Source organism: Saimiri boliviensis, chromosome 1 (assembly GCF_048565385.1).
Source record: "Saimiri boliviensis isolate mSaiBol1 chromosome 1, mSaiBol1.pri, whole genome shotgun sequence".
NCBI lineage: Eukaryota > Metazoa > Chordata > Mammalia > Primates > Cebidae > Saimiri > Saimiri boliviensis.
This window is the reverse complement of record NC_133449.1, coordinates 231,121,699-231,146,018: the sequence shown is the minus strand read 5'-3', so window position 1 is coordinate 231,146,018 and position 24,320 is coordinate 231,121,699. Positions and strand designations below refer to the sequence as shown.

Here is a 24,320-nt window from a genome sequence, read left to right as displayed (position 1 = left end):
GGATAAAGAAAATGTGGGACATATACTCCATGAAATACTATGCAGCCATAAAAATGAACAAGATTGTGTTCCTGTAGTTGAAAGCTATTATCCTCAGCAAACTAACACAGGAACAGAAAACCAAACACCACATGTTCTCACTTATAAGTGGGAGCTGAACAATGAGAACACATGACAGGGAGGGGAACAACACACACTGGGGCCTGTTGCGGGGAATGGGGAGAGGGAGAGTAACAGGATAAATAGCTAAAGCATGCTGGGCTTAATACCTAGGTGATGGGTTGATACTGCAGCAAACCACCATGGCACACATTTACCTATGTAATAAACCTGCACATCCTGCACATGTAACCTGGATCTTAAAATAAAAATAAATAAACATAAAAAACCCAATAGAGTTCTTTAAACTGAACGCAGTGTTAATAGGTTCTATACTAATTATTCTGGAAAAGAGGAAGGATGAATTCATTCAAAACACATTTGATGAGCACTTATTAAGCACTGGGGATAAAAAAGGTCCTGTCCTATCTTCCAGAAACTCAGATTCCAATATTATTACATCCATATTTCTAATGTAAAAGACAAGGCAACCCTTCCCCTATGCTGACGATGTTTACTGAAGCCATCTGAAGTCCCTCCTCTTAATTTCTTTAGATTTCTAGAAACTTAGAGTTGGAAGGGACTTTAGAAATAATCCATTCCTGTTCCCTAATTTCATAGATGACAGCCTGAACTGAATTTTTTTTTTTTTTTTTTTTGAGACGGATTTTCCCTCGTTATCCAGGCTGGAGTGCAATGGCACGATCTTGGCTCACCGCTATCTCAGCTTACCACAACCTCCACCTCTCGGGTTCAAGTAATTCTCCTGCCTCAGCCTCCTGAGTAGCTGGGACTACAGGCGTGAGCCACCATGCCCACCTAATTTTTTTGTGTTTTTAGTAGAGATGGAGTTTCACCACGTTGACCAGGATGGTCTCGATCTCTTGACCTCGTGATCCACCTGCCTCGGCCTCCCAAAGTGCGGGGAATATAGGTGTGAGCCACCGCGCCCAGCCTAGCCTGAACTGAATTTAAACTTTGATGTACCAGTTTATATTTATAAGATGTTGTAGGTCACGTATTCTATGAAGCATGAATGTCAAATCTTCAGTGAAAATATGTAAATTAATGAATTTCTGAAATTATGCATTTAAAAACACATTATGAAAAATTTCAAATGTATATAAAAGCAGAGACATTAATATAATGAACAACTAGGTACTGAGCACTAAATTTCAAAATTACCAATATTTAGCCAGTCTTAAGTTTCTACTCAATTTCTGAATTATTTAAAAGCAAATTCCATGTATTATTTCATCAATAAATGTTTTGAATTGTATATGTAACAAAGATTTCTGAAACAAAACATACAATATCATCACATCTAAAAATGATATGAAACAAAAATTCCTCTAATTTCACCTAAAATACAGTGTTCATATTTCCTTGACTATTTCATGCATGTCTTTTTAGAGCCGAATCAGAATTCAAACAAGATGCATGCATTTGGCTGGTATCACTTTTAAATCTCTCTTAATTTAAGGCATGTATGCCTTTTAAGTTGGAATTTGCTGAAATTTTCTGTTTTGTTTTTTGAGGGGAGTATTTATTTTTTGTATAGAAATGTGAAGCAGATCTTCCATATTAACATTTGGAGGGGAAAAGTTCATAAATTCAGTAACAGAACAGCTGCAAATTTAAGGAAAACCCCTTACTGATAAGCTTATAAAATATGTACATAATTAAATTCTCTGAATGATTTGAGTAACAATGTGTCTGAGATATTCTAAGATAAGTGGTTTTTACTTTTCTTTGATATTGGGGTTATATACTATACTTGTTTTTACTCCATACTCTCCTGTCTCTGGTAATAAATTCTTAGTGTTCATTGGACATGTACCTTACAGTTAAATTCATTTTCTCTTCCTTTGAAGAGAAATAAAGTTTTTGTAAAAATCATAACAACATTTTCCATGTTTAGGTCAGGTTTCTCATGTTAAGATATTTCATACTATTAGAATAAGAATTATTAAGTTCCATACCATGCCCTGCCCTGTGTTCAGAGAAAACTTTGGCACTCTTTTTAAGGGGAACAGTGGTAACAGAAGCTAACTTGGCTGATATGTAATTAAATAATATACGATATATGACTGACCAATGTATGATCTAAGATACCATAAAGCTTAAAAAATATATTCTTTATTTCAATACCACAATTCAACAGTAGCAACAAAATTTGAAATATAGCAATTCATAGTCACAAAAAGTTCCATCAAATTTGTTGACTATGAACAGCTCTTTTATATGCATAATTTCAGACTCTGAACTGTTTTTTAAAATGCAGAATTTCAAAACTCATTTCTTTACACATTTTCATGAAGATCTGATAAAACTGCCAGAAAAGATGAATCTTTTAAAAAGTTAAATTTTAAAAATAACTTATATTTAAAAAATCATCTTAGTTCCTATTATGGTTATATTTAATTATAATAAGTAAAAGCTAAAAATCACAATCTTTGGGAAAAATTGGACAGATTTTCAGTGAATTCTCAGCTCTGAAAGGAGGGAACTCACAGCCAGCAGAACTACTTACCGCAAAGAAGGAGGAGGGGAAGACGACAGGCCCAGGGCTTTCTTTACCTACCAAAACCTCTTTAATCCTTCAATTGCTTGAAGATTTGTGTGCATGTTTCCTTTTTTTTTGGGTGATCTGGGTTTTTTGCCACAAACAATTGCGAGTTCATTAACAATTATCATTAGTATCTGATCCAGTGGATTTGTCATTGTGAGGAATTTTACTGTAATACTAACAATATTATGAGTACTATCCGCCAGTTAGAACAAACCGGCACATATATGCTTAAGTCAATTAAAAATATTTTACAATAAAAAATCTGCAACTAAAAATCAGTAACAGTCTCATTTTAAAAAGTAGCTCCTTTTAATCTAGGAAAAGGAGAGATGGAAATGGTCTGTTATAACTATGAATCTCTCAGAAGTAGCATAGAAATAGAAAGATCAAGCAGCAGGATGACATACCTTAAGGTTTAATTTAAAAATTAAAGCAACCTCATACCCAGAGGAGAATTGAATAAAAGAGTAAGATGAGACGTGGCTAGGCAATGGAAGCACAAAATACTGTCACATTTTTTAATTTAAAAATGTTTTCAATTTAAGCAGACCCAGGCCAGTGATTTTTCATTATTTTTACCACAGTTCCATGACTACTGACATTTTCATCAGAACAAATAAAGGATACTTCCCAAATTTAAAATGACAAAATTATTTTTAATTTTGACTTACAATTTCTTCCTCTTCTAAACCCAAAGGAATTTGATCTTAGCTGGACTTGTCTCTTAGCCTAGGGCCTGAATGTACCTTAACTTTATAAAGTGTAAAAAAAAAATTTAAAGACAGTTCTTCTACTATATTAGAAAACCTTCATCGTATATTATCATTTTTTGAATGAGACCACATATTCATGAAATGTCTGGCATTTAACTTAGTAAATGTACATATTCAACAAAGATGTCCCTCAAAGCAATCTCTCCTTTCACACCAACTTGAAAAAAGTCTAGTACTTGGCTTAACACAGATTGGAAAACAAAACTAAAATCAATTAAAAGAGAGTGAGTAGAACTTACATGGGGGTGGTTGAGGAGGATATATCTAAGATAAGACTACAGAAGAGAAAATGAAATCCTAAATACAATGCAACTAACTTCAATCACAACAGTTATTATTATAATGTATAATTATCTTAATAATTCCAAATACCGTTTTTAGTAGATTTCAGATGGAGTGAATCAGATACTTCATGAATTATGGCTTTTTTTTCCTTCTTATCTTAAAACCAAGAGAGTAACCACCATACAAAAAAAAAAAAAAGGCCTGGAAAGAGTCTTCTTTGTTTCCCAATTGAGTTCCTACAACACAAACTGGGTCAGGGACTTATCACTAACTCATGGAGAGTTGTAACTCCATCGGCTGCCAATTTTCAACAATAGCAAAAACCCCTAAGTCTACTTGCTAGCCAGTTTTCCATATTCCTTAGATAAGAAACCTAATGGGACAAATAATAAAAACTACAGAAGCTACATTTGCTTTGTGGGTTTTCTTTGTACGACTCCGGCTGCCCAAATTCAAGTGGATTACAAATGGGGTGGCTTTTTCATATCCTTCAGCCTGTAAATCCACAGGGAGCTGGGGGCATGAGTACAGGGCTTCTTGGTCATGCTGCCAAACTTAATGTCACCTTTTTGCTGGTCACAGGAAATTCCATGCTAGCTACTAATATTCCAGGCTAGCTTCACCCTGGCACCATCATCTAGTGACAAAGTGATGGTCTTCAATGCCAATTGAACAAAAGCAAACAGCGAAGAGCACAGACTATGAAAATCATCCTTCTACTTCTTGCCAAAGGAGAAAAGTAGCTCAGGAATCTAAATCTTAAACTGTGTCAAATATTGAAAGTAAATCTTTTAGGTTTTAAGTTATAATCGTACAGAAGAAAAAAGGTAGAAATGTGTTTAGCAAATATCAAATAATAGTATTTATGTTCATAACCAGAGGAATAATGACAAATAAAGACAACTTGTATCTACAGATATTCCCAGATGGGCAAAACTTTGTTACAAAAATGAGAACAAAGTATGAAATTACATACTTTGACGTGATTTTTCTTTATTTTCCCAGTCAATTATAAACTTTCTCAGGGCAACAAGCTTGCCCATCTTGTTCACCACTATTCATGGCTTCATATTGTGGTCTGAATAAATACTTATTGGATGAATAAAACACTTAATTGGCATATGTGTAGTAAGGAATTTGGTCTCACCTAAAGAGAGCTTAGGACTCTCTATTAGCTCTTGAGAAGCCACCTCTAAACGCTTGGAATTTCCCCAGTGACAAAAGTGTCTTTGTTATTCATGGTGGGCCCTTTGGGACCACATCTGATAATTTATGGCCCTGAGGTGACTTATGGCCCTCAGATAGCTTATGCTAAGGCAGGCGTCCCCAAACTTTTTACACAGGGGGCCCGTTCACTGTCCCTCAGACCGTTGGAGGGCCGCCACATACTGTGCTCCTCTCACTGACCACCAATGAAAGAGGTGCCCCTTCCTGAAGTGCGGCGGGGGGCCGGATAAATGGCCTCAGGGGGCCGCATGCTGCCAATGGGCTGTAGTTTGGGGACGCCTGTGCTAAGGAGATAACTCAGGATAGGGCTGGCCAAGCCAGAAAGACCAAGGATGTGATTAGTGTGTTGGGGCTTTGGACCACTTAGTATCAGCCTGAGCTCCAGAGAGAGGGGAGGGCTGGAGACTGAGTTCATCTACAAGACAAGAGTTCAACCATGTGGCAAGAGTTCAAACAATCATGGCTATATGATGAAGCCTCAATAAAAACTCTGGATGTCGAGGTTCAATGAGCTTCCCTGGCTGGCAATACTCCATGCACACTGCCAGATTTTCATGCCAGTAGGGTAACCCAAGTGTTTCACATTTGGAACCCTCCCAGAATCTGCCCTAGGTGTGTCTTTGGCTGGTTCTAATTTGAATCATTTTGCTAAAACTATAATCCTAAGCATAGTGCTTTCCTGAGTTCTCTGAGTTGTTCTAGAAAATTATTGAACTGGAGAGTGGTTTTGGGAGTTACAGTTGGTGTCAGAAATCTTGGGCCAACTTAGTCTGGAGGACTGTGCCTTTAACCTTGAGTTTGGGTGCCTCCAAGTGGCATATAACAACAAATTAGGCATTTTTCTGTTTGTTTGTTTCATGGATTGTTCTTGAAATTACTTACTATTCCTCGGTATATGACCTTTGCATTTTGAAATGATCACTTTTCTTAATGAGCCTTCCTGTACCATCCCAAACTAAATTCCACTTAGGGTTTGTAATCCATAAGTATAAAATCTGTTATCTTTATGGTAGCTAAGTCAGAGCTTCCTCACTAATTTGCCACAAATGGGTTAGAGGTGTGCTGTGATACTGTCCCCAGTGAATCCCCAAGGCCAAGTGGGGCCTGTGGTAGCTAGAGCTCCTAGACTGGGTGCCTCCAACCTCCTTCAGTATTCTCTGTTTATCCTAAAATGCACTGCAGGTACTACTACTTTTCTACATGTACCAGGAGACAAAAAGATTGGAAAACAAGTTAAGAAATCATGACTACAATTTTCCCACGACAAGTGTGTCACAAACATACTTCTCAAGTATCAGACCTGGTTATTCTAATTTACACGTGCTACATTTGGGCCCTACAATGAACTCCTGTTTCAGCAATACTCCAGTTCTTTCATATCCCAAGCCTTCAGGTATACTCTGTCCTCTGCCAGGAATGTCATTCTTCTTCTACTCCAGCCATCTAGACAAATATATTCTTCCAGACTCAGTTCCAAGGTTATATATGTATATCTCTTCTAAGAGATCTTTGTCACCCAAGAGCACTTGGTGTATTTATCTCTAGTTCAGCACTTACTACATTAATGATTTGTCTATTTCCCTCAGTAACCTGTGAGTTTCCTGAGAACATGCTCTGACTCACCTCCTTCTATCACTCCTTTTACTTGGTGTTTTTCTTTGTCTCCTAAGGCATGATTCCTAGGATTCTATCTCCAGTTGTCTCTTCTCACCCACAAGGTTTCCCTTCTGTTCCCCTACCTTAAACTATTATCCATAACCTGATGGCTTTATGACGTGTGTGTATGCCCACATGTGTACACATGCTTGTATTCTAATTAGTTGGCCCTAATTTTTCACTAAAATCCAGAATGGATTTTTACCTTCTTCCTGTCCACATCTCTCACCTGATGTTCCAAAAGCACCTCAGAATAACATGTTCCAAACAACATTTCAAAGTCATTGTCCTTTCCTCCTCCTTTTCTATCTTGGTTAACTGGGTACCACTATCCAGATAATCATTCCAGCAGAAATTACAGTTATCTATCTAAAAATCACCAAATTCTTCCTTTGTTCTCTTCCTATCCAATTAGTCTTTCACAGAACTTCATAAAGATCTGATCATTATCGATGACCTGCTCTAAAATCTTCAGAACTCCTCTCAAACTGTTTCACCATATGGCTTTCAATCGGTAGCTAATTCTCTCTCCCCAATATATACATTTTGTACACTAGCTATGTCTAGCTACAGAATTTCTCAAAACTATAATATGCATTTTATTTTTTTCTCTTTCATCTGGCCATGCCCTATGCTGAAATATGCATCTCCTCTTCTTCCCTGTTGGTAAACTCAATCATTCTCTAAGATCCAACACAAATATCATTATCCAAGTCCATATTGATAGCCACTCTTTTCAGAATTACTTGCTCTCTTCTCTGTACTCCTATAATAAAGTTCTCTAGTCTGTTTCATTCACTAAACTGTGAGCTCCTTTAGGAAGGGACTATGTTTTATTAACCTATTATCTGTAATTCCTAGCGTAGTGACTTAGTCATATTGTGTTCAATGAAGGTATCTTTTAAGTAAGTGAAATTAAGCTATAATAAAGCCTTTCAGTCTGCATGTATGTTAGAATGCAAACATCTAGAGAATCTCACTGATACCTAAGAACAACATAAACATTAAGGGAACATGTGTTGTTACCTGCCTTATGAATTTCAGATATGAAAGCTCTTAGGTGCCGGAAATTTTTATTGGCCATATCCATGAATACACTGCAAAATGCAAGTGGTAAGTAATACAGCTAGTATTTCACTGTTTGAAAGCTGGATCATCTGTGTCTGGGTTTGTCAAAGGCAAATCTTGCTTTAAAATCATGTTAGAATATCATCAGTTCTTCTTACTGATTTTTTTTTATTAAAAGGTACCACAATCAACTAAATGGCTAATATAAGTTAAAAAATTTTTTTTTGAAATAAAATCTAAAGGGTTGAAATACTTCTATTTTACTATAATTTTCTTATATAATTCCTTGAAACAGGAATCTTAAGACATTTTCTTTTTTACAGAAAAATTTTACTGAAATAGAACCCTCATCAAGTTGAACTCTAATCGAGAATTTAAGAAAATTAAGCACGGAATGAAGGATGGACTAAGTTTGCACCATCTAGGAAGGAAAAGACCTACCATGGAGTAAATAAGATTTTACATAACACACAAATGTATTTCATTAATTAAATAACTTTAAGGGGTTTACCACATAGAGCATATACACAGATTGATTTAGTATTTAATTCTAAAGGAAAGTAGAAAGATATGGAAGAAAAGGAATGGAATTTAGAAGCACAAAACTTGGACTCAAGTATTAAGTATACTATTGATAGTTCTATTTTAGTTATACTTTGGATTTTCATTTATATTTAATGTAGCTCACATTTAGGACAACCCATATAAAAAATAATTCAGGCAAAGAATTATAAAGAATAGATTAAAACAACAACAAAAACATGCCTCCACCATTGAGCATCATAAGTAAAACTAAAAATCTGAATGTCATTCCCAAGTATCTCCCTCCCAGATTGCATTCCTCTTTGCTTCCGGCATCAGAGGTAACAAGTATTTGTATTTAGGTGTTTACCAGTTGGAAGTATGGTTTTAATCATTTTCCATGTGTATGCATCAATCAAGTAATTCTACATACTTTTATGCTTTCTACAAATGACTTCCTACTATATGTATTCTTCTGCAATGTTCCTTTCCATCTATCTATCTATCTATCTATCTATCTATCTATCTATCTATCTATCTGTCTGTCTGTCTGTCTGTCTGTCTATCTATTTTTGAGACAGGTCTCACTCTGTTACCCAGGCTGGAGTGCAGTGGTGTAATCCTGGCTCTTGACAACCTCAGCCTCCTAGGCTCAAGTGATCCTCCCACCTCAGCCTCTTGAGTAGCTGGAACCACAGGTGCATGCCACCATGCCTCAACAATTTTTGTATTTTTTGAATAGATGGGCTTTTGTCATGTTGACCAGGCTGGTCTGGAACACCTGGCCTCAAGCAATCCAGCCGCCTTAGCCTCCCAAAGTGCTATGATTAGAGGTGTGATCCACTGTGTCCAGCCTGTTACATTTCTTACTACTGTTTTTGAGATTTGTCTACGTTTAACATGTATTTCCAGTTCATTCATTTTAACAACTGACACAGTATTCCATTTTACATGCATGCCATAATTATGTATCTGTTCTAATGATAGATGTAGTTTCCAATTTTTAGTTTTTTGCTCTTATAATGTGTCAGTGAACATTCTTGCATGCTTTCATATGTAGCCACATGGATTACTGAGTCACAAAGAATACTGAGTAAATTTTTCAAATTACTCTCCAAAGTATCAATATGTATGCCCACTAGGTATGCCTCCATTTTTTATTTTATTTTTTGGTAAACACACTGTTAAAACTTTTTAACTTTTAGAGATGCCTACTTTTCACCACTTTAACTGTCTCTCTCTGATACACTTGTGAGCAGAACTGGTGAAATATCAGGCAAGTAAGTTTTCAGTTGGAGTAAAGGATAGCTTGATCATTCCAAAATACAAATGGAATTGCTCTAAGATCAGGATTTAGGGAAAAGCCATAGATGCTGATTCAGATGTTGAGTTATTATTGCTACACTTGGGAGCATTATCCAAACACCAATTCCCTCACCTTAAAGAAGAGAAGACAAAGAACAAGATGAGAGATAGCGGCTTAACCTGCTGATATTTGGCTTCAGTTCATGGCATGCTAATGTCTTCTTCAGCACAGAATAGGACACAGGGAAGAGACTTACTTGGATGCAAGCTGTGCAAATTCCTGCTAAGCCTATTTTTCATAACATTACTTCATTATTTTATAGGAAGTATGAATTACTGTAACACTCTCTCTGGTTGTATTAAAGAGGTATACAGGAAACAAAAAAAGTTTGTTATTAAGGAATGATGTATACCACTCACTGCTCCTTTTACATTACTTTAGAAATATAATTATTCATAGTTTGTTCCTTAACTCAGTAAGACACTGAAATTTAATTTTCTTTTTTTTTTTTTTAAGTTCTGAGGAAGAGAAAAATTATGGAATCAATCCCAAACACCGTAGAGCAAACTATATTTACTTTTAGTATGAATTCTTTAACAAAGAATTGACTGTAATACCATTAACAAACTTTCAGCATTGGCATGCAGTGACTTCCGCATGACATAGATATGCTCAGTACAAAAATGGCCAACTTTGCTGTGCAGACTAAGCAATAATCCTTTCTGTACAATAAGGGGTTTTTCAGTCCCTGATTCTGCAGATCCTGGTGCTTCCTGAAGACCTTACGTTTTTGTTTCACTGATTCACTTTTCCTGCATAGTTCTAGTACCTACTTTGAGGGCTGGAGGAAGGGAAAGAAATGGAATAGGTGACATCAACCCTATGTGATTACTGAACATAAAGGCCTTGGAGCCTCTCTACCCTGTCAATCCCAAGTTTGACTAAATTGGTCCTCCTTTACCCCATTATCCAGGCCGAGATCCTCAAATCTGAATCTATAACCCAGGCGTCATCAAACTACGGCCCCTGAGGCCATTTATCCGGCCCCCCACCGCACTTCAGGAAGGGGCACCTCTTTCATTGGTGGTCAGTGAGAGGAGCACAGTATGTGGCAGACCTCCAATGGTCTGAGGGACAGTGAACTGGCCCCCTGTGTAAAAAGTTTGGGGTCGCCTGCTATAACCTGTTGCCAAATCACTACCACACTTTTTCCAGGGCCATAGGACTAGATTTCGAGGTTTACAGCTACAGAGTAGAATTCAAACATTTTCAGAATCATTATTTCATTTGATTTTCATTAAAAAACAATTAGTGTTTAGGAAAAGTATTAGCTCCATTTTGTAAATTCGAAAACTGAAGTTTACACAAGTCAAAGAATTGCTCAAAGTCACTATGATAATAAACACAGCTCAGTCAAGGGTGAAACGCCAGGTCTTCCGGCTGCAGATACAATGCATTTCACAAATGTTACTTTGTCTTTCTAAATGAGTTCTTAGCATTTTAAGGTGGAACTCTAAAAGTGCATTTCCACAGAAACCCTCTGACTTGTGATTAGGTATTAAAGAACCATAGATACTATACCTCCATTTCGGTATTATGGCATTTGGGGATTGCCCTGGGAACCTTTTAACCTAGGAAGGTCAGACTCTGATTTTTCCATGGAAACATAATCTTAAGTAGTAAGTGAATAAATTAATATACTTTCTTACACAACTAGTTTGAGAAGAAACAAAAAATGCAAAGGATGAGTCAAGGTTTCATGCCGAAGTTTACCGGTTAAAGCAGAACATACACTAAAGTAGGTAACTTTAACTGTTTTATTCACTTTAATATTTTTGTTACGCAGATATACAAAGTAATTTAAAGCACAACACATTTAAGTTTCACTCAAGATGTCTAATACCAGAGGTGAATAAGTTATTCTCATTTCACATTTATTCTTATACACAAAATTGTCTTTTTCCCCCATTCTTTTTTCATCCCTGCAAGAAGCCTATCACTTTAAGGACTAATGTTCATATGTTTGCAGGGCTTGATTTAAACTGATGACCTAATAATATTCCAGTAAAAGAAAAAAAAATTCACTAAGTTAACCAGTTTGTTCACTGAACTACTACAGCAGGAACTGAAATATTGCCTCAATGGAGCTATCTGTGGGCCAATGGCCAGCCTCCAGCAAGACTGCAAGATGCTGTGTTTATACATAATATTTATCAAAGAGTTTAAAAAACTAAAGCCTTTCCTTATAATGATCATATCTGTCAGGCATTATTTTTTTTAAATCACTATATTCCAAATATATAATTCAATGGATAGAAACAAATAGTGACTTTTGTAATTAGGAAAATATTTAGTGTGAAAAAGCAATTTTTCTTTGGGTTTTGTTGTAAATATTTTGTTAATTGAAACGAATCTAATATACACAAGGAAAACAAATAACATTTAATAGAATAAATTAACATTATGGAGGAACTAGAAAGTCAGCAGATAAACTAAAAAAGTGTTTCATCTCTTTATTTTAACAAACTTATTCAAATCATCCCAGTGAAATTATTTTCATTACTTTGAAATTTCATCTTAGGTTCATACACACATAGAATATCAGAGTTAAAAGGAAACATGGAAATCTGCCTTGCTATCATTTCATAATTGAAAAAAAAAAAAAAAACAAAGAACTTGCTCAGTATCACTGACTAGTTAGTAGCGGTGATCTAGAAAGACAGATATCATATGGGTCAATAAAAAGAAATCTGGCCGAGTGTGGCGGCTCACTTGAGCTGAGGAGCTTGAGACCAGCCTGGGCAACATGGTGAAACCCCATCTCTACCAACAAACGTGAAGAAATCGGCCAACCAAACTAGCTATTTCTACCAACAAAAATATAGAAATTAGGGTGTGGTGGCAGGCAGCTGTAATCCCAGCTACTTAGGAGACTGAGGTAGGAGGATGGCTTGAACCCAGGAAGCAGAGGTTGCAGTGAGCCAAGATGGCACCACTATACTCCAGCCTGGGTGACAGAGCCAGACACTGTCAAAAAAAAAGAAAAAAGAAAGAGAAAAGGAAAGGGAAAAGGAAAAGGAAAGGAAAAAGACCCAAACAAATAAAAAGGAATCCTTGTCATTCATATATGTGCTTTCCATTTCTATTTTAAAAGTATTGCTTTTTGGGTAGTAGAAATATTATATCTTGATTACAGAAAATCTGGACAATAATTTAAAAATACATATGAAAATTAAATATAAAACATACATAATCTCATCCTTTGGAACAGCTCTTAAAATTATGATGCAGTTTTTTCTACTCTTTCAATTTCCCTGTATTCAAAAACAGTACAATTGCATAATTTTACAAAATTGAGATAATATACATAACATTTTGTATCCCTTTTTCCACTTTTGAGTATACCATATTTTATCTTATCAAAATATGTAATAAAAACATCTTAATAATTATGCAAAATTCCCTAAATTGTTTTTGCCATACTTTTTGTAACCATCACTACTATCACTAGACATTTAGGTTATAAACAACCATGCATATAAATCTTTGTAATTCTAATTATTTCCTTAGAAGAAGAATCTAGACATGAGATTACCTGGTCAAGAGGTATACATATTTTGATGGCTCTTTATACTGATGGCCCAACTGCCATCCAGAATGATGTACTAATTTATACTTTTACCATTGGAGTAGTGTATAATGCCTGCTTCACTGCATACGTCGGCAACAACAGATGCTGGTTTTTATAATTTTTGCTAATGTTACAGGCAAGATAGTTCTTTAAATCTACATTTATTCATTACTACCACGGAACCTTTTTCACATATTATCATCTGTATTTCCTCTTCTGTGAATAATGTGTTTATATCATGTCCACTTAAAAACGTTTTACTGAAGTACAATATACATAAGACACACACCTTAAGTGCAAAGTTCAATGATTTTTTTCATAAACTGAATATACCGATGTAACAGCCTCCAGATCAAAAGACAGAACATTATCAGCACCCCAGAAGCTACTCTTGTATTTCCTTACAAGCACTAATTCTAAGATTAATCATTATTCTGATTTGTAATATCATAAATTGCTTTTTCCTGTTTTTGTCCTTTTACCCATTTTATAGTAATAATTTGTTTTAAAAAACTATTACAAAATATTATAAAACATTTAAACATTACAGAAAAATACCAAAACAATCAACAAGTCATTCCCAAACCATGCCACCTAAAGTAACTGTCAACCATGGTGAACATGACATTTCTGTAACCACTGACAGACAGACATATAAACAGACACATTATCCTTTAGAATGGGACTATAATCTTACTTTGAAGAAAAAGAAATGGAATTAAAACCAAAAAATAAAAAGCCCTCCAAAACATCAGATAAACGTTCTTTGAGTGTATACAAATCATTAAGAGGTGTGCATGTTATCAAAAACAAAAACAAAAGTGGTTACAATTTTGCATATTACTGTTTTCCTATATTGAAAAATTAAAATAATTACCATGCATCCTGTCATCTTTCCCTACCTTCTAGTTTTGGTTTATTTTTTTTAGCATTTATATTCAATTACATGACTGCAATTTTTATAGCTACTGATTCTACTATTTTGAATCACCCTTTCATTGGTTTCAACAATCAGCAGTATCCCCACTCTTTTTTCTTTAAAGTAGAATCCATAGTTGTTTTCATGTTTCAGCATATCTATGTACAGCCTTAATAGTAAGAAGAAAACAGTTTTTTATTTCCTTTATAAAGTTGCACTAATGATGTACATGTAATGAAAATGATAGCAGGAAATATTTAGTTATTACTACGTAACAGGTACTGTTATAAACATTTCATGTTTGTTAATCATTTAATGCCAACAACAACTCTATGAGGTAGGTAGCATGATCATCTTTATTTCACAGAAGGAAAAAATGAAGGCACTGAGAACTGAGAGGTCAAATGACTTGCCAACATCTCTAATTTGTAAAGTACAGAACTCGGATTTGAACACAGGTGGTCTAAATCAAGAGCCTGTGCCTTTCACCACTACATAATGCTTTCAGGTCTGCAGCTAGAACAAGACTGGAGGGAAGGAGAGTAAAGGATGCTACACTAGCTTTAAGGAGTGAAGGCCAGGAAACCTAGATGTTCTGTAATGAATAGGGCAGATCCCGGCGATACAGACTGCACCATGTTCCTCACAAAAGCTCTGTTTCCTACCATGAAAAAATGAAACTATTAACATTCAAATGTCTTGTTAGACATTCGTGAGTTGAAAACATGCTTAAAATTACTTGATCCGAGAACATTTCATATAAAAGACAAAGTTTTTTCCTTTGGCAACATTTTAAAAGGCTCAGTTTTCTAGGAATGCAATTACTTTGGTGCAGAAAAACTATTCAGTGTTTGGAAAATTATGTCACTGATGGTAATACCACAACCCATAGATTCGAGTTGCCAAATAACACACCTATATCAGTCTGTACACAGAGCTCTCACATTCATGAGTTCTATATGAGTGCCAGCATCATTTAACTACTTCTTCTAGTGTAGTCATGGTCAAGCATTTGCAGATCATTTAAAATATTAGTTTATTATATATTACTTTTATTTTTTCTATTCAACTAGGACAACATGTACTCTATCATCTACGAATTTCATTTCAGGATCCCAAAAACTCCTAGATTTGTTGAGATATCACAGCATTATATGGGAGTTGTAGTTCTTGAGGGTTTTTCTTTATTTTCCTCTGATGTCGTCCATCTACTTCTTTCCAAATTCAGACCCACAATGAGGAAGCTTAAACTCTGGTTGATTCATCTTCTTTTCTTAGTACTGTTATGAGAGCTGGATGTGCTATTAGGAGCCATGCCATTCTGCACCATAATATTCAGTTTATTTCTACAGGTTCCAATTTTCAAAGTTCTAGCATTTTCTTTAAGGTTCTATTCCTGTCCTTATTTTGTTGTTGCTGGTGAACTTCTGGTTGCCATTCTTTTTAGCACTACGTGTTTGATCATTTTGGAGATGAGTATTGTGGTCCTGCTTCACTCAGTCATGTCAACTGGCAGTCATTTTTTGCCCAACTTTAGATGGAGTGCTTTTCTTTCCTTTGAAGAGACCATCTCAATAAATATTTTCCTTAGTATAAAAGGGCGAGTCTGTCAATTACTTTGTGATGAATGAAAATTTACTACAAGCTTTTCTAATCTCAACTGCTTTCTTCTTATAGTTAATAAAGTGGAAGAGTCTACTCAGGGTCCATTATCACATATCATATCACTTTGGAGAATATCTGTTAATATTTACTGAATGATGACAATGTGCCAGTCACTGTTCTAAGAGCTTTGCATATATTATTTCATTAATCTCATAACAATCCTATGAGGTAGATATTATTCTCATAGGAAAATGAGGTGGAAGAGTACCAATTTGCTCAGTCACATAGCTATTAAGTGGCAAAGCAGGGGTTTACACCCTGGACATCTGATATCACAGCCCAAGTTCTTATTTATTTACTACCTTACAGCCAAGCAAGGTTTTAGGGGCCTCCTGTTCCACTCAAGGAACTAACTGCTTCACTATTGATTTTTTGATTAACACTTTTTCTTTAGAGCCTACCACAAATGCTCAATAAATATTTATTACCTGAATAAATGAAGACTTAACTGCTTCTTTTCAATGCTTTCCCCTCATATCTTTTAATGTGCCTTTTCCTTTTAGAAACAAGGGCAAATTAAAATCGCAAATACCATTCTTACTCATTTCTGAGTGGTTAAGAGATAATTGCATTTATGCTTAAAGAGAACATTGTAGCTTAATACGTTTCACCCATACTTTCTAAGTGAGCTGACTAGTATTGAACATTAATGCAGATAACTCTTTTTAGAATTTCACTGTATAGCCCTGATACCATGTTTGCTTTAAAGGAGGGATTTTTTTTTTTTTTTTTCTGTAATAATACACAAGAATTAGGCACTCCTTTCTGCCACTTTTGGCAGAAGCAGCTCTATGCTCCCTGGTGGCTCAAATGATCAGTTATATACCCTGTAGTACCCTGCCATAGACCAGATCTATGAAGCTACCTGTGCCCATCAAAGCTTACTATTCTGTCTCTTAGCCTGTCAGATTTCTGACAACAAATTAACAGGAGGTCAAGCATATCAACAGATTATACATCTTAGGCAGCATGCTTGATTTAGAGTGAAAGGTTAGTAGATATAATATGCTAACACAATAAAAAGTTATTACAGCTTCAAATACCATGATAAGTTGATGGTTTTTACATTATTTTGTGACAGGTAGGTTCCAGCCTCACTTCACATCACATTCTATAACATTAAAGAATTATTTTAAAGACACGAACACATGTAAATAAATGTATAAAAATAAGACAAAGAGAAAAACAATCTTGAACTTTTAAATAAAAAGTCATGAATTTTTAATAGCCTATGAAAAAACAGTGTGATAGGAACACAATGATTATGAAAATGAAAGTCCGTTAATGTAGACAACTTTTTATGGCACAGTTCAGGTATATGTACTATGTCAATGTGGTGAAGAACCTTTGTATGTCACAGATATATAACAATACCAGAGAAAAACATATAGATGAGAATTCAGTGTGGACAACAAGGGAAAAAAATGAGAAGATGATTGAGTAAATTACTTAAAAAATTAAAAGGTCGTAGCTGAATTTGAATTGTTCTTAGAGAAGAATCTGTTCAAAACTAACAATCCAATTATTTACATTTTAATAAAACAGATACAATGGCAAGATAAGAAAATTGAGCTGGTATATTTTAAAAATAACTTACACTGATGACTGAAGAGGAAGTTGATAAGTTTAAACCTTCAAGATCAGCCATCAAACTTGGAGAAAGAGCTGGTGCGGGAAGTGCAACTGGAGTGGATACTGGGTTAACTGTAAGAAAAGGCCCAAATTAGCAAATGTGCATGAAAATTTAATTCAAATTATTAAAAGCAACATTTTAATTCTGTTAGTAAATCTAATTAAATTACTTTGATTAATAAACATATGACAATTCTATTTAACATCTTGATTTAGTCAAGTTATTATCAAGTCATGGCAGTTATTAGTCTTAGCTTTCATAACATAATAGTAAATCCTATAACCAAATAAGGATATAAAAATATCTTGAGTAACAGTTTGTGAAAATTTTTATCACATAACATTATCACTAACATTTATCACCCAATAATTTCACTAAAAGATAAAAGTAAAAAAAAAATTTTTCCAGATTATTTTAAGACTACCAGTAGCATCCAAGAGAATTCTCCAGTGGATTTAGAAGTCTTGAAAGGATATTTAAATCCTAAATCTATTCTCCACTCTAATTTGGGGGCAGCCTATGTAATTCTCTTCTAATTACACTTTTTCAGGAAAAGTTATGTGCTAGATGGAAATGTATGACTGATTTTAAAACTGCTATATACTTGAGAACTGATACCTATAAGTTTGGAAATCTTCTAAAAATGCAAGTCTGATCATGTTACTTCCCTACCTAAGACTCTTCAAAGGCTCATAACTGCCTGCAAGATAAAAGCCCAACTTTTCCATTAAGTTCACAGAGTCCTCTACGGTCTACCTCAGTCCTGTCTAATAGCACTGCCTATGATAATGGAAATGTTCTACATCTAATATAGTGGCCACTAGCCACATGTGCCTAATGTGCTCTTGAAATGTGGCTAGTGTGACTATATAAACGCATTTTAAATTTTGATTAATTTAAATAATTACATGTGGTTTGTCGCTGCCGTACTAGACTATTCAGGTCCAGCTTATCTCCGGTTTCAGCACTGGTATGCACTTGCTCTATGGGATAATAGTTTCCAAGATCTTGTTTTATGTCTTGGAGACTTTTGTATTCTACTCTGTTTGCCTAGAAAGTATTTCTCTGCCTTGTTCATCTTGCAGCTTCGATCTGGCAAGCTACTCTTTAAAAAATAAGCACTCTCTGGCTCACCTGCAAACAGCTTATATGTGCCTTCTTTACTCCACAGATACTTGGACAAACTCCTATAACCCTACTTTCATGTAATACAAATTTGTGTCTGTACATGTTTGCATTTCTGTTAGTCTGTGTGAACAGATAGTAACATTAACTTTCAGTGTTTCTCAACCATTCGAATAAAATACATTAAAATGTGGAAAAAGTTTTAGCTTCCAACAAATTCTCAATCCAGAATAATATTCTAAAGGGAATAACATTTACTTAATTTGACATTACTTTCTTTTTTACTTTTATTTTTGAAGATAGGGTCTTGCTCTGTTGCCCAGGCTGGAGTAAAGTGGTGCAGTCCCTTCCCGGGCCCAAGCAATCCTCCAACCTCAGCCTCCTGAGTAGGTGCATGCCACCAAATCCCCATGTTGTCTAGGCTGTTCTCTAACTCCTAGGCTCAAGCAATCCTCTTACCTTGGCCTCCCAAACTGCTGGGATTGAAGGCATGAGCCACAATGCCCAGCTGTGACATTACTTTTCAAAGTATCTTTTTTCTCATTTTAGTCTCACAACATCCAACGAACAAGGTAGAAAAAATATTAATTTAAAAAGTTAACAATAAATATTTCTTCTGCAAGGTAGCAAGTGAGAGACAAAAAAGTTCAAGGCCCTCAAGTAACAAAACCTAATTAAGAAAAAAAGATACACGTATTTGGGGAAAAAAAAGTAACGATGCAGCCCATAAATGATATGGCCAAAGAAGAAAGCTTTCAAAAGAAATACTAAATAAAATATCAACGTACGTAATAGAAAAAGCAGTGAGGAGGCTGGATGGGGAGGGAGTGGAGTTCTTGGTCTCTCCCATGCTCACTTAACATGGCTGAAGCACAGCTACAAATCCCCAGGCCTCCTTAGACCCACACTGAAAACCACGGTACAGTTAGCAAGAGTCACAGAGTCAAGGGGAAAACAAGGTTCACTGGAGATAGAGTGTAAGAGGCGGCTTCATGAATAGGAGGGCATGAAGTCCAATTTTTAAATAAGAGTGGGATTTGATTAAGAGGAAAGAAAGAAGCCGGTTAATTGTTGGGTAAGAGAATACTATAAATGAAGGCTGGGAGGTGGGAAATTGGAAGACTAAGGGGACTTAACTTATCCTATAGACCAAGCGAACAGTCAAAAATTGATCATACGGAGGAAGGACACTGAATATAGTCCTGCAGGATGGTTAATCAGATGGTAACACAATGGACAGACTGAAGGAAGGGTCGGGAGTAAGGAAGAATTTACAGTAGTTTAGGAATGAGGTGAAAAAGACTAAAGTATGGCAGTGAGAAGGCTTAGAAAGAGCGTTTATATTAAAGACACTGGAAACTGAGGCACAGGGAGATTAATATTGCCAATGTCACCAAAAAAAGTGAATGGTAGAACCACTGTAGAATGAGAAAATGCTTCTTCTAATTTGGATCATAATACGCTGTCTTCCCATGCAACACGTAACTTTTCAGATAGAATCTAAATGCATGTTTGTTCACTCCTTTGTACATCTATCTCCCCACCCATCCTCCATCCATCCTTTCAAAATATTAGAATGTCCATGTAAGGAATTAAAAAACTGAATAAGAAACAGCCTCTGATTTCAGCTGTGGCTTGGCTAAATACAATCAAGAGACAAGAGAAGAAAATTCACACCACAAGCAAGTTCTGCTCTTTTTTTAAAAAAAAAGATGGGTTTCAGTATCATTTCAGAAGATGTGTGCTCTGGTACTAAAGAGATGATTATGCATCTGTTTGCAGGTATGGCAAGATGAAAGTGGGCACTAAAAGCTTATCCTAAAGTGAATTCTAAGGCCAGCTGACTGTGCTGAAGTATTTAATTAGTAATGTGTAAAAAAACAAAGTAACTCTATGGGGCTTTAAAAAATATATCATGGCACACAAGTTGAAATGAAATATCATATCCGCCTGTCAAATCAGAAGAGGCAATTTTAAAATACAAAATCCAGCATTGGTGAAGATATAAGGAATATAAGAATATTCCTTATATTGTGTCCCTCCAAAACTCACGTTGAAACCTAATCCAAACTATGGTGGGGACTTCAGTAGGTAACTAGGTTATAAGGGTTCTGCCTTCATGAATGGGACTGACGCCCTTATAAAAGAGATATGAGGGATGGTATTTCCTCCTTCTGTCACATGAGAACACAGCCGCGACTATCTTTGAAGCAAAGCAAGCCCTCACCAACACCAAATATGCTGGCACCCTGATCTTGGAATTTCCAGCCTCCAGAACCATGAACAATTTATTTCTGCTATTCGTAAATTACCCAGCTTAAGGTATTTTGTTATGCCAGCTCAAAGGGACTAAGACAGCGTGTAAGAGTAGTGACTTCTGAGTTGGGAAAGTAAGGATCAGCCTGCCAACAGAAGACCTGGGGAAGCTATTCTCAACAGAGGAACAGCAGTAGAGAGGCCCGTGGCAGAAATGAGCCTGGTATGTGTGACAAATGCATAAAAACAGAGTAGCATGATATGTAGATAAGGAGACGGGGGTCAGATCATCTACGGTCTGAGAAACCTAGGAAAGGAGTATGGGCTTTAATTTAAAAGCAAAATTAAGCCATTTAATTAAAGGGTTTAAAACAAGAAAGAAGTAAGATCTGATTTTATTAGCAGTTTCTCAGTAGGATGAATTTCCAGAAAAGAACTGCTAGGTCAAAGGGTACGTACAGTTTAAGTTTTGATAGATATTGCTAAAATGACTCCCAAGAGCTGTACCTATTTATATTCCTATTGAAAACATGCACATCTATTTCTCCACACCTTAGCAACACTGGATGATACCAATTCTCAAAATCTTAGCCAATATGTAAAACATGATTCAAATTTAACTTCAATTTTATTTTTAGTTTATCTGTTATTTCTGTATATTAAGTATATGCCATGGTTACTGGGGACAGGGCAGGTAAATAGTATAAACAGAAAAGATCTATGACAGAACGAAATAATCTAAAACATAACTCACTCCCAGCACAGAAAAACTCTACCAAAAAATGGTAGTAGTTTAATATCCACGAAATCTTACTTCTTATTACTCTTTTTCTAGTGCAACAAAGTACCACTCTCTCTCTCTCACAATGCAGGACAATTTAAGGGGACATGGTAAATATATGTATCTTTGCACACTTGAGTGAATATATTTGTAGGATTCTGAATTCTTAGATTTGCTAAACATTTTTTGCAGTTAAAAGACTGACAGGTATAGCCAAACTGGCCTCTGAAGGCTTTGTAACCCATTTCCATTGGTATCAAAATTGTGTCAATTGGAAGATAGTGATGTTCTTTCTGTTTCCATTCCTTAATCGCCTGCCTCCTTAAGTTAGATGTATCAATCCACATTTCACAGTGTAAAAGTTGTAAGATATGGATGACTATTTGGCAAAACAAGTATAGATTACTAAAGCAACAGATTTTAAAGTGAATTTTGTGTACTTTTATTTGGCCATGTGTATTTACTCATATGATAATAAACGGGTAGGCTGAATAGATAAAAGAAACAAATACCACTGATTTCCAAAACTTTCTTGCCTTATTCATCTACAAATCTTTCACAATAAATATTGATATATTTTGGGATACACAAATGAAAGGTACTATAAAAATAAAAAACACTCTTACTAAACACAGAATAAATATTTTAAATTATAATACTTACAGTCATCCAGATCTAGAAGTGAAACATCTTTGGCAACAGGAGTTCTACCTTGCTTTGTTTTCTTTTCTTTCTCCTATAAAATAACAAATACTTGATTTGTCACATGTTCTGTTTTAAAAATCTATGGAGTAAGTAGTCCTTAACATTCCAAAACAAACATTTTTTTTTCTCTGCTTAGTGGTACCAACAAATTAAACTTCTATATGGTTATATAAAATGTTTTCCTGAATCAACGTTTGTCTCGAGTAGCATATAGTATTTCTTACCCACTATGCAAACTGTTAATTATTTTAAACTATTTAATGCTTAAAAATTATAAATGTCAGAAGAAAATTTAAAGGTATGTAATTATTTTATAATCTGACAACTTCTTGCTAACATAATATAAAGTGGTTCTTTGGTAGAAAGTGTACAAATATTCTTGAAAATAACTTTTAAACAGGTTTACTTAAGAAAAAAACAATATATGCATAGCTCTGATACTTTTGATGGGCTTGTGATAGGTAACCTTTTCTGATACAGTTTGTGACAGGCACTGTACTAGATATTTTATGTTTCTTTCTTTTTTTTTTTTTTTTGAGACAGAGTCTCACTCTGTCGCCAGGCACCAGGCTGGAGTGCAGTGGCACAATCTCGGCTCACTGCAACCTCCGCCTCCCGGGTTCAAGCAATTCTCCTGCCTCAGCCTCCCAAGTAGCTGGGACTACAGGCGCATGCCGCCACGCCCAGCTAATTTTTGTATTTCTAGTAGAGACAAGGTTTCACCATGTTGGCCAGCATGGTCTCAATCTCTTAACCTCGTGATCCGCCTACCTCGGCCTCCCAAATTGCTGGGATTACATGCTTGAGCCACCGTGCCCAGCCGATATTTTATGTTTCTATACTGAGTTGTATCAAACTTCTTTGCCAAATATATGCATTAAAATCTATAAATGACATTCCCAGGCTCTTTCTCTTTAAAGTTGAAAGGACTCACTCACTCAATCGCTGTACTGTTTCATAAAGAAAATAAATATTTCAAAACATATCTGCATATAATTAGGGCTTCCCCCAGCAGAGATCTGTTTATTTGGTCTACTGTACTTACAAAATGTATATACCCATGAACTAGAAAACAGTGCCCCTAAGCCTGAACTACTCACAGTTTGATTAGAGAGTCAAAAACAAAATTTTTAAGTCTTTAAAAAAGAAAACGGTATAAATTAAGTGCAGTACTAGTAGCATTACAAACAACTAAAGGTCAACAAAGAGTAGGATGTTAAATATTATTGAGTCGAAGTTTATCTTTCTAATCTATACTATTTTTTACATTAAATTTTCTCTTTTTTTTTTTTGAGACGGAGTTTTGCTCTTGTTACCCAGGCTGGAGTGCAATGGCGCGATCTCGGCTCACCGCAACCTCTGCCTCCTGGGTTCAGGCAATTCTCCTGTCTCAGCCTCCTGAGTAGCTGGGATTACAGGCACGCGCCACCATGCCCAGCTATCCTTTTGTATTTTTAGGAGAGACGGGGTTTCACCATGTTGACCAGGATGGTCTCGATCTCTTGACCTCGTGATCTACCCGCCTCGGTCTCCCAAAGTGATGGGATTACAGGCTTGAGCCACCGCGCCCGGCCTAAATTTTCTCGAATTAAAGACCAAAACTAAAATTTCTGCTAAAATGTTTTTGTTTGTTTAATCATTCATTAATTCAATGAGTATGTACAGGATTTTAAATATATATTAGATTCTGTGCCAACCAATGGAAATAACAGCCAATAGAGACATAATCCTGCCTTCAAATAACTTATAATCTACCAAAAAAGTCTATAGCTTATTGTTAATGTGATTATAAATATTTCTGAAGTATTCCTCTAGCCATGAGAAGGTATCAAGGTATGAAGCAAAATATATTTCGTTACCATTTAAAGTTTATACAGTGTTAGAGCTCCTACAACAGTCCACATACATGAACAAAAGCATTACATAAAATTATACATAGGTAACATTTTTAAATAATTGAAATTTCCCTTGCTTTTTCCCTTATGCCAATACTCAGAAACTTCAAAAATCACATAATAATATATATTATTAATAGACTTAGAAAGGCACTAGTTTTCTTCTTCAAAGTAATTATTTTTATCACTGAACATTCCAAGT

General features: G+C 35.5%; 1 protein-coding gene across 8 annotated transcripts in view; it reads right to left on the bottom strand.

The window, feature by feature from the left end:
• AP3B1 (adaptor related protein complex 3 subunit beta 1) overlaps positions 1–24,320 on the bottom strand; it is a 279,241-nt gene that overhangs the window by 68,964 nt on the left and 185,957 nt on the right. For 7 of the 8 annotated variants that reach the window (XM_074384448.1, XM_074384437.1, XM_003920819.2 and 4 more), the window contains 2 exons: positions 22,182–22,254; positions 17,321–17,427 (listed from right to left, as the gene is read on the bottom strand). In XM_074384448.1, the coding sequence (XP_074240549.1) occupies positions 17,321–17,427; positions 22,182–22,254 (180 nt within the window). Of the gene's footprint in view, positions 1–6,595; positions 15,614–17,320; positions 17,428–22,181; positions 22,255–24,320 lie in introns of those variants that run through there. The other variant, XM_039468512.2, reaches the window with a different exon arrangement.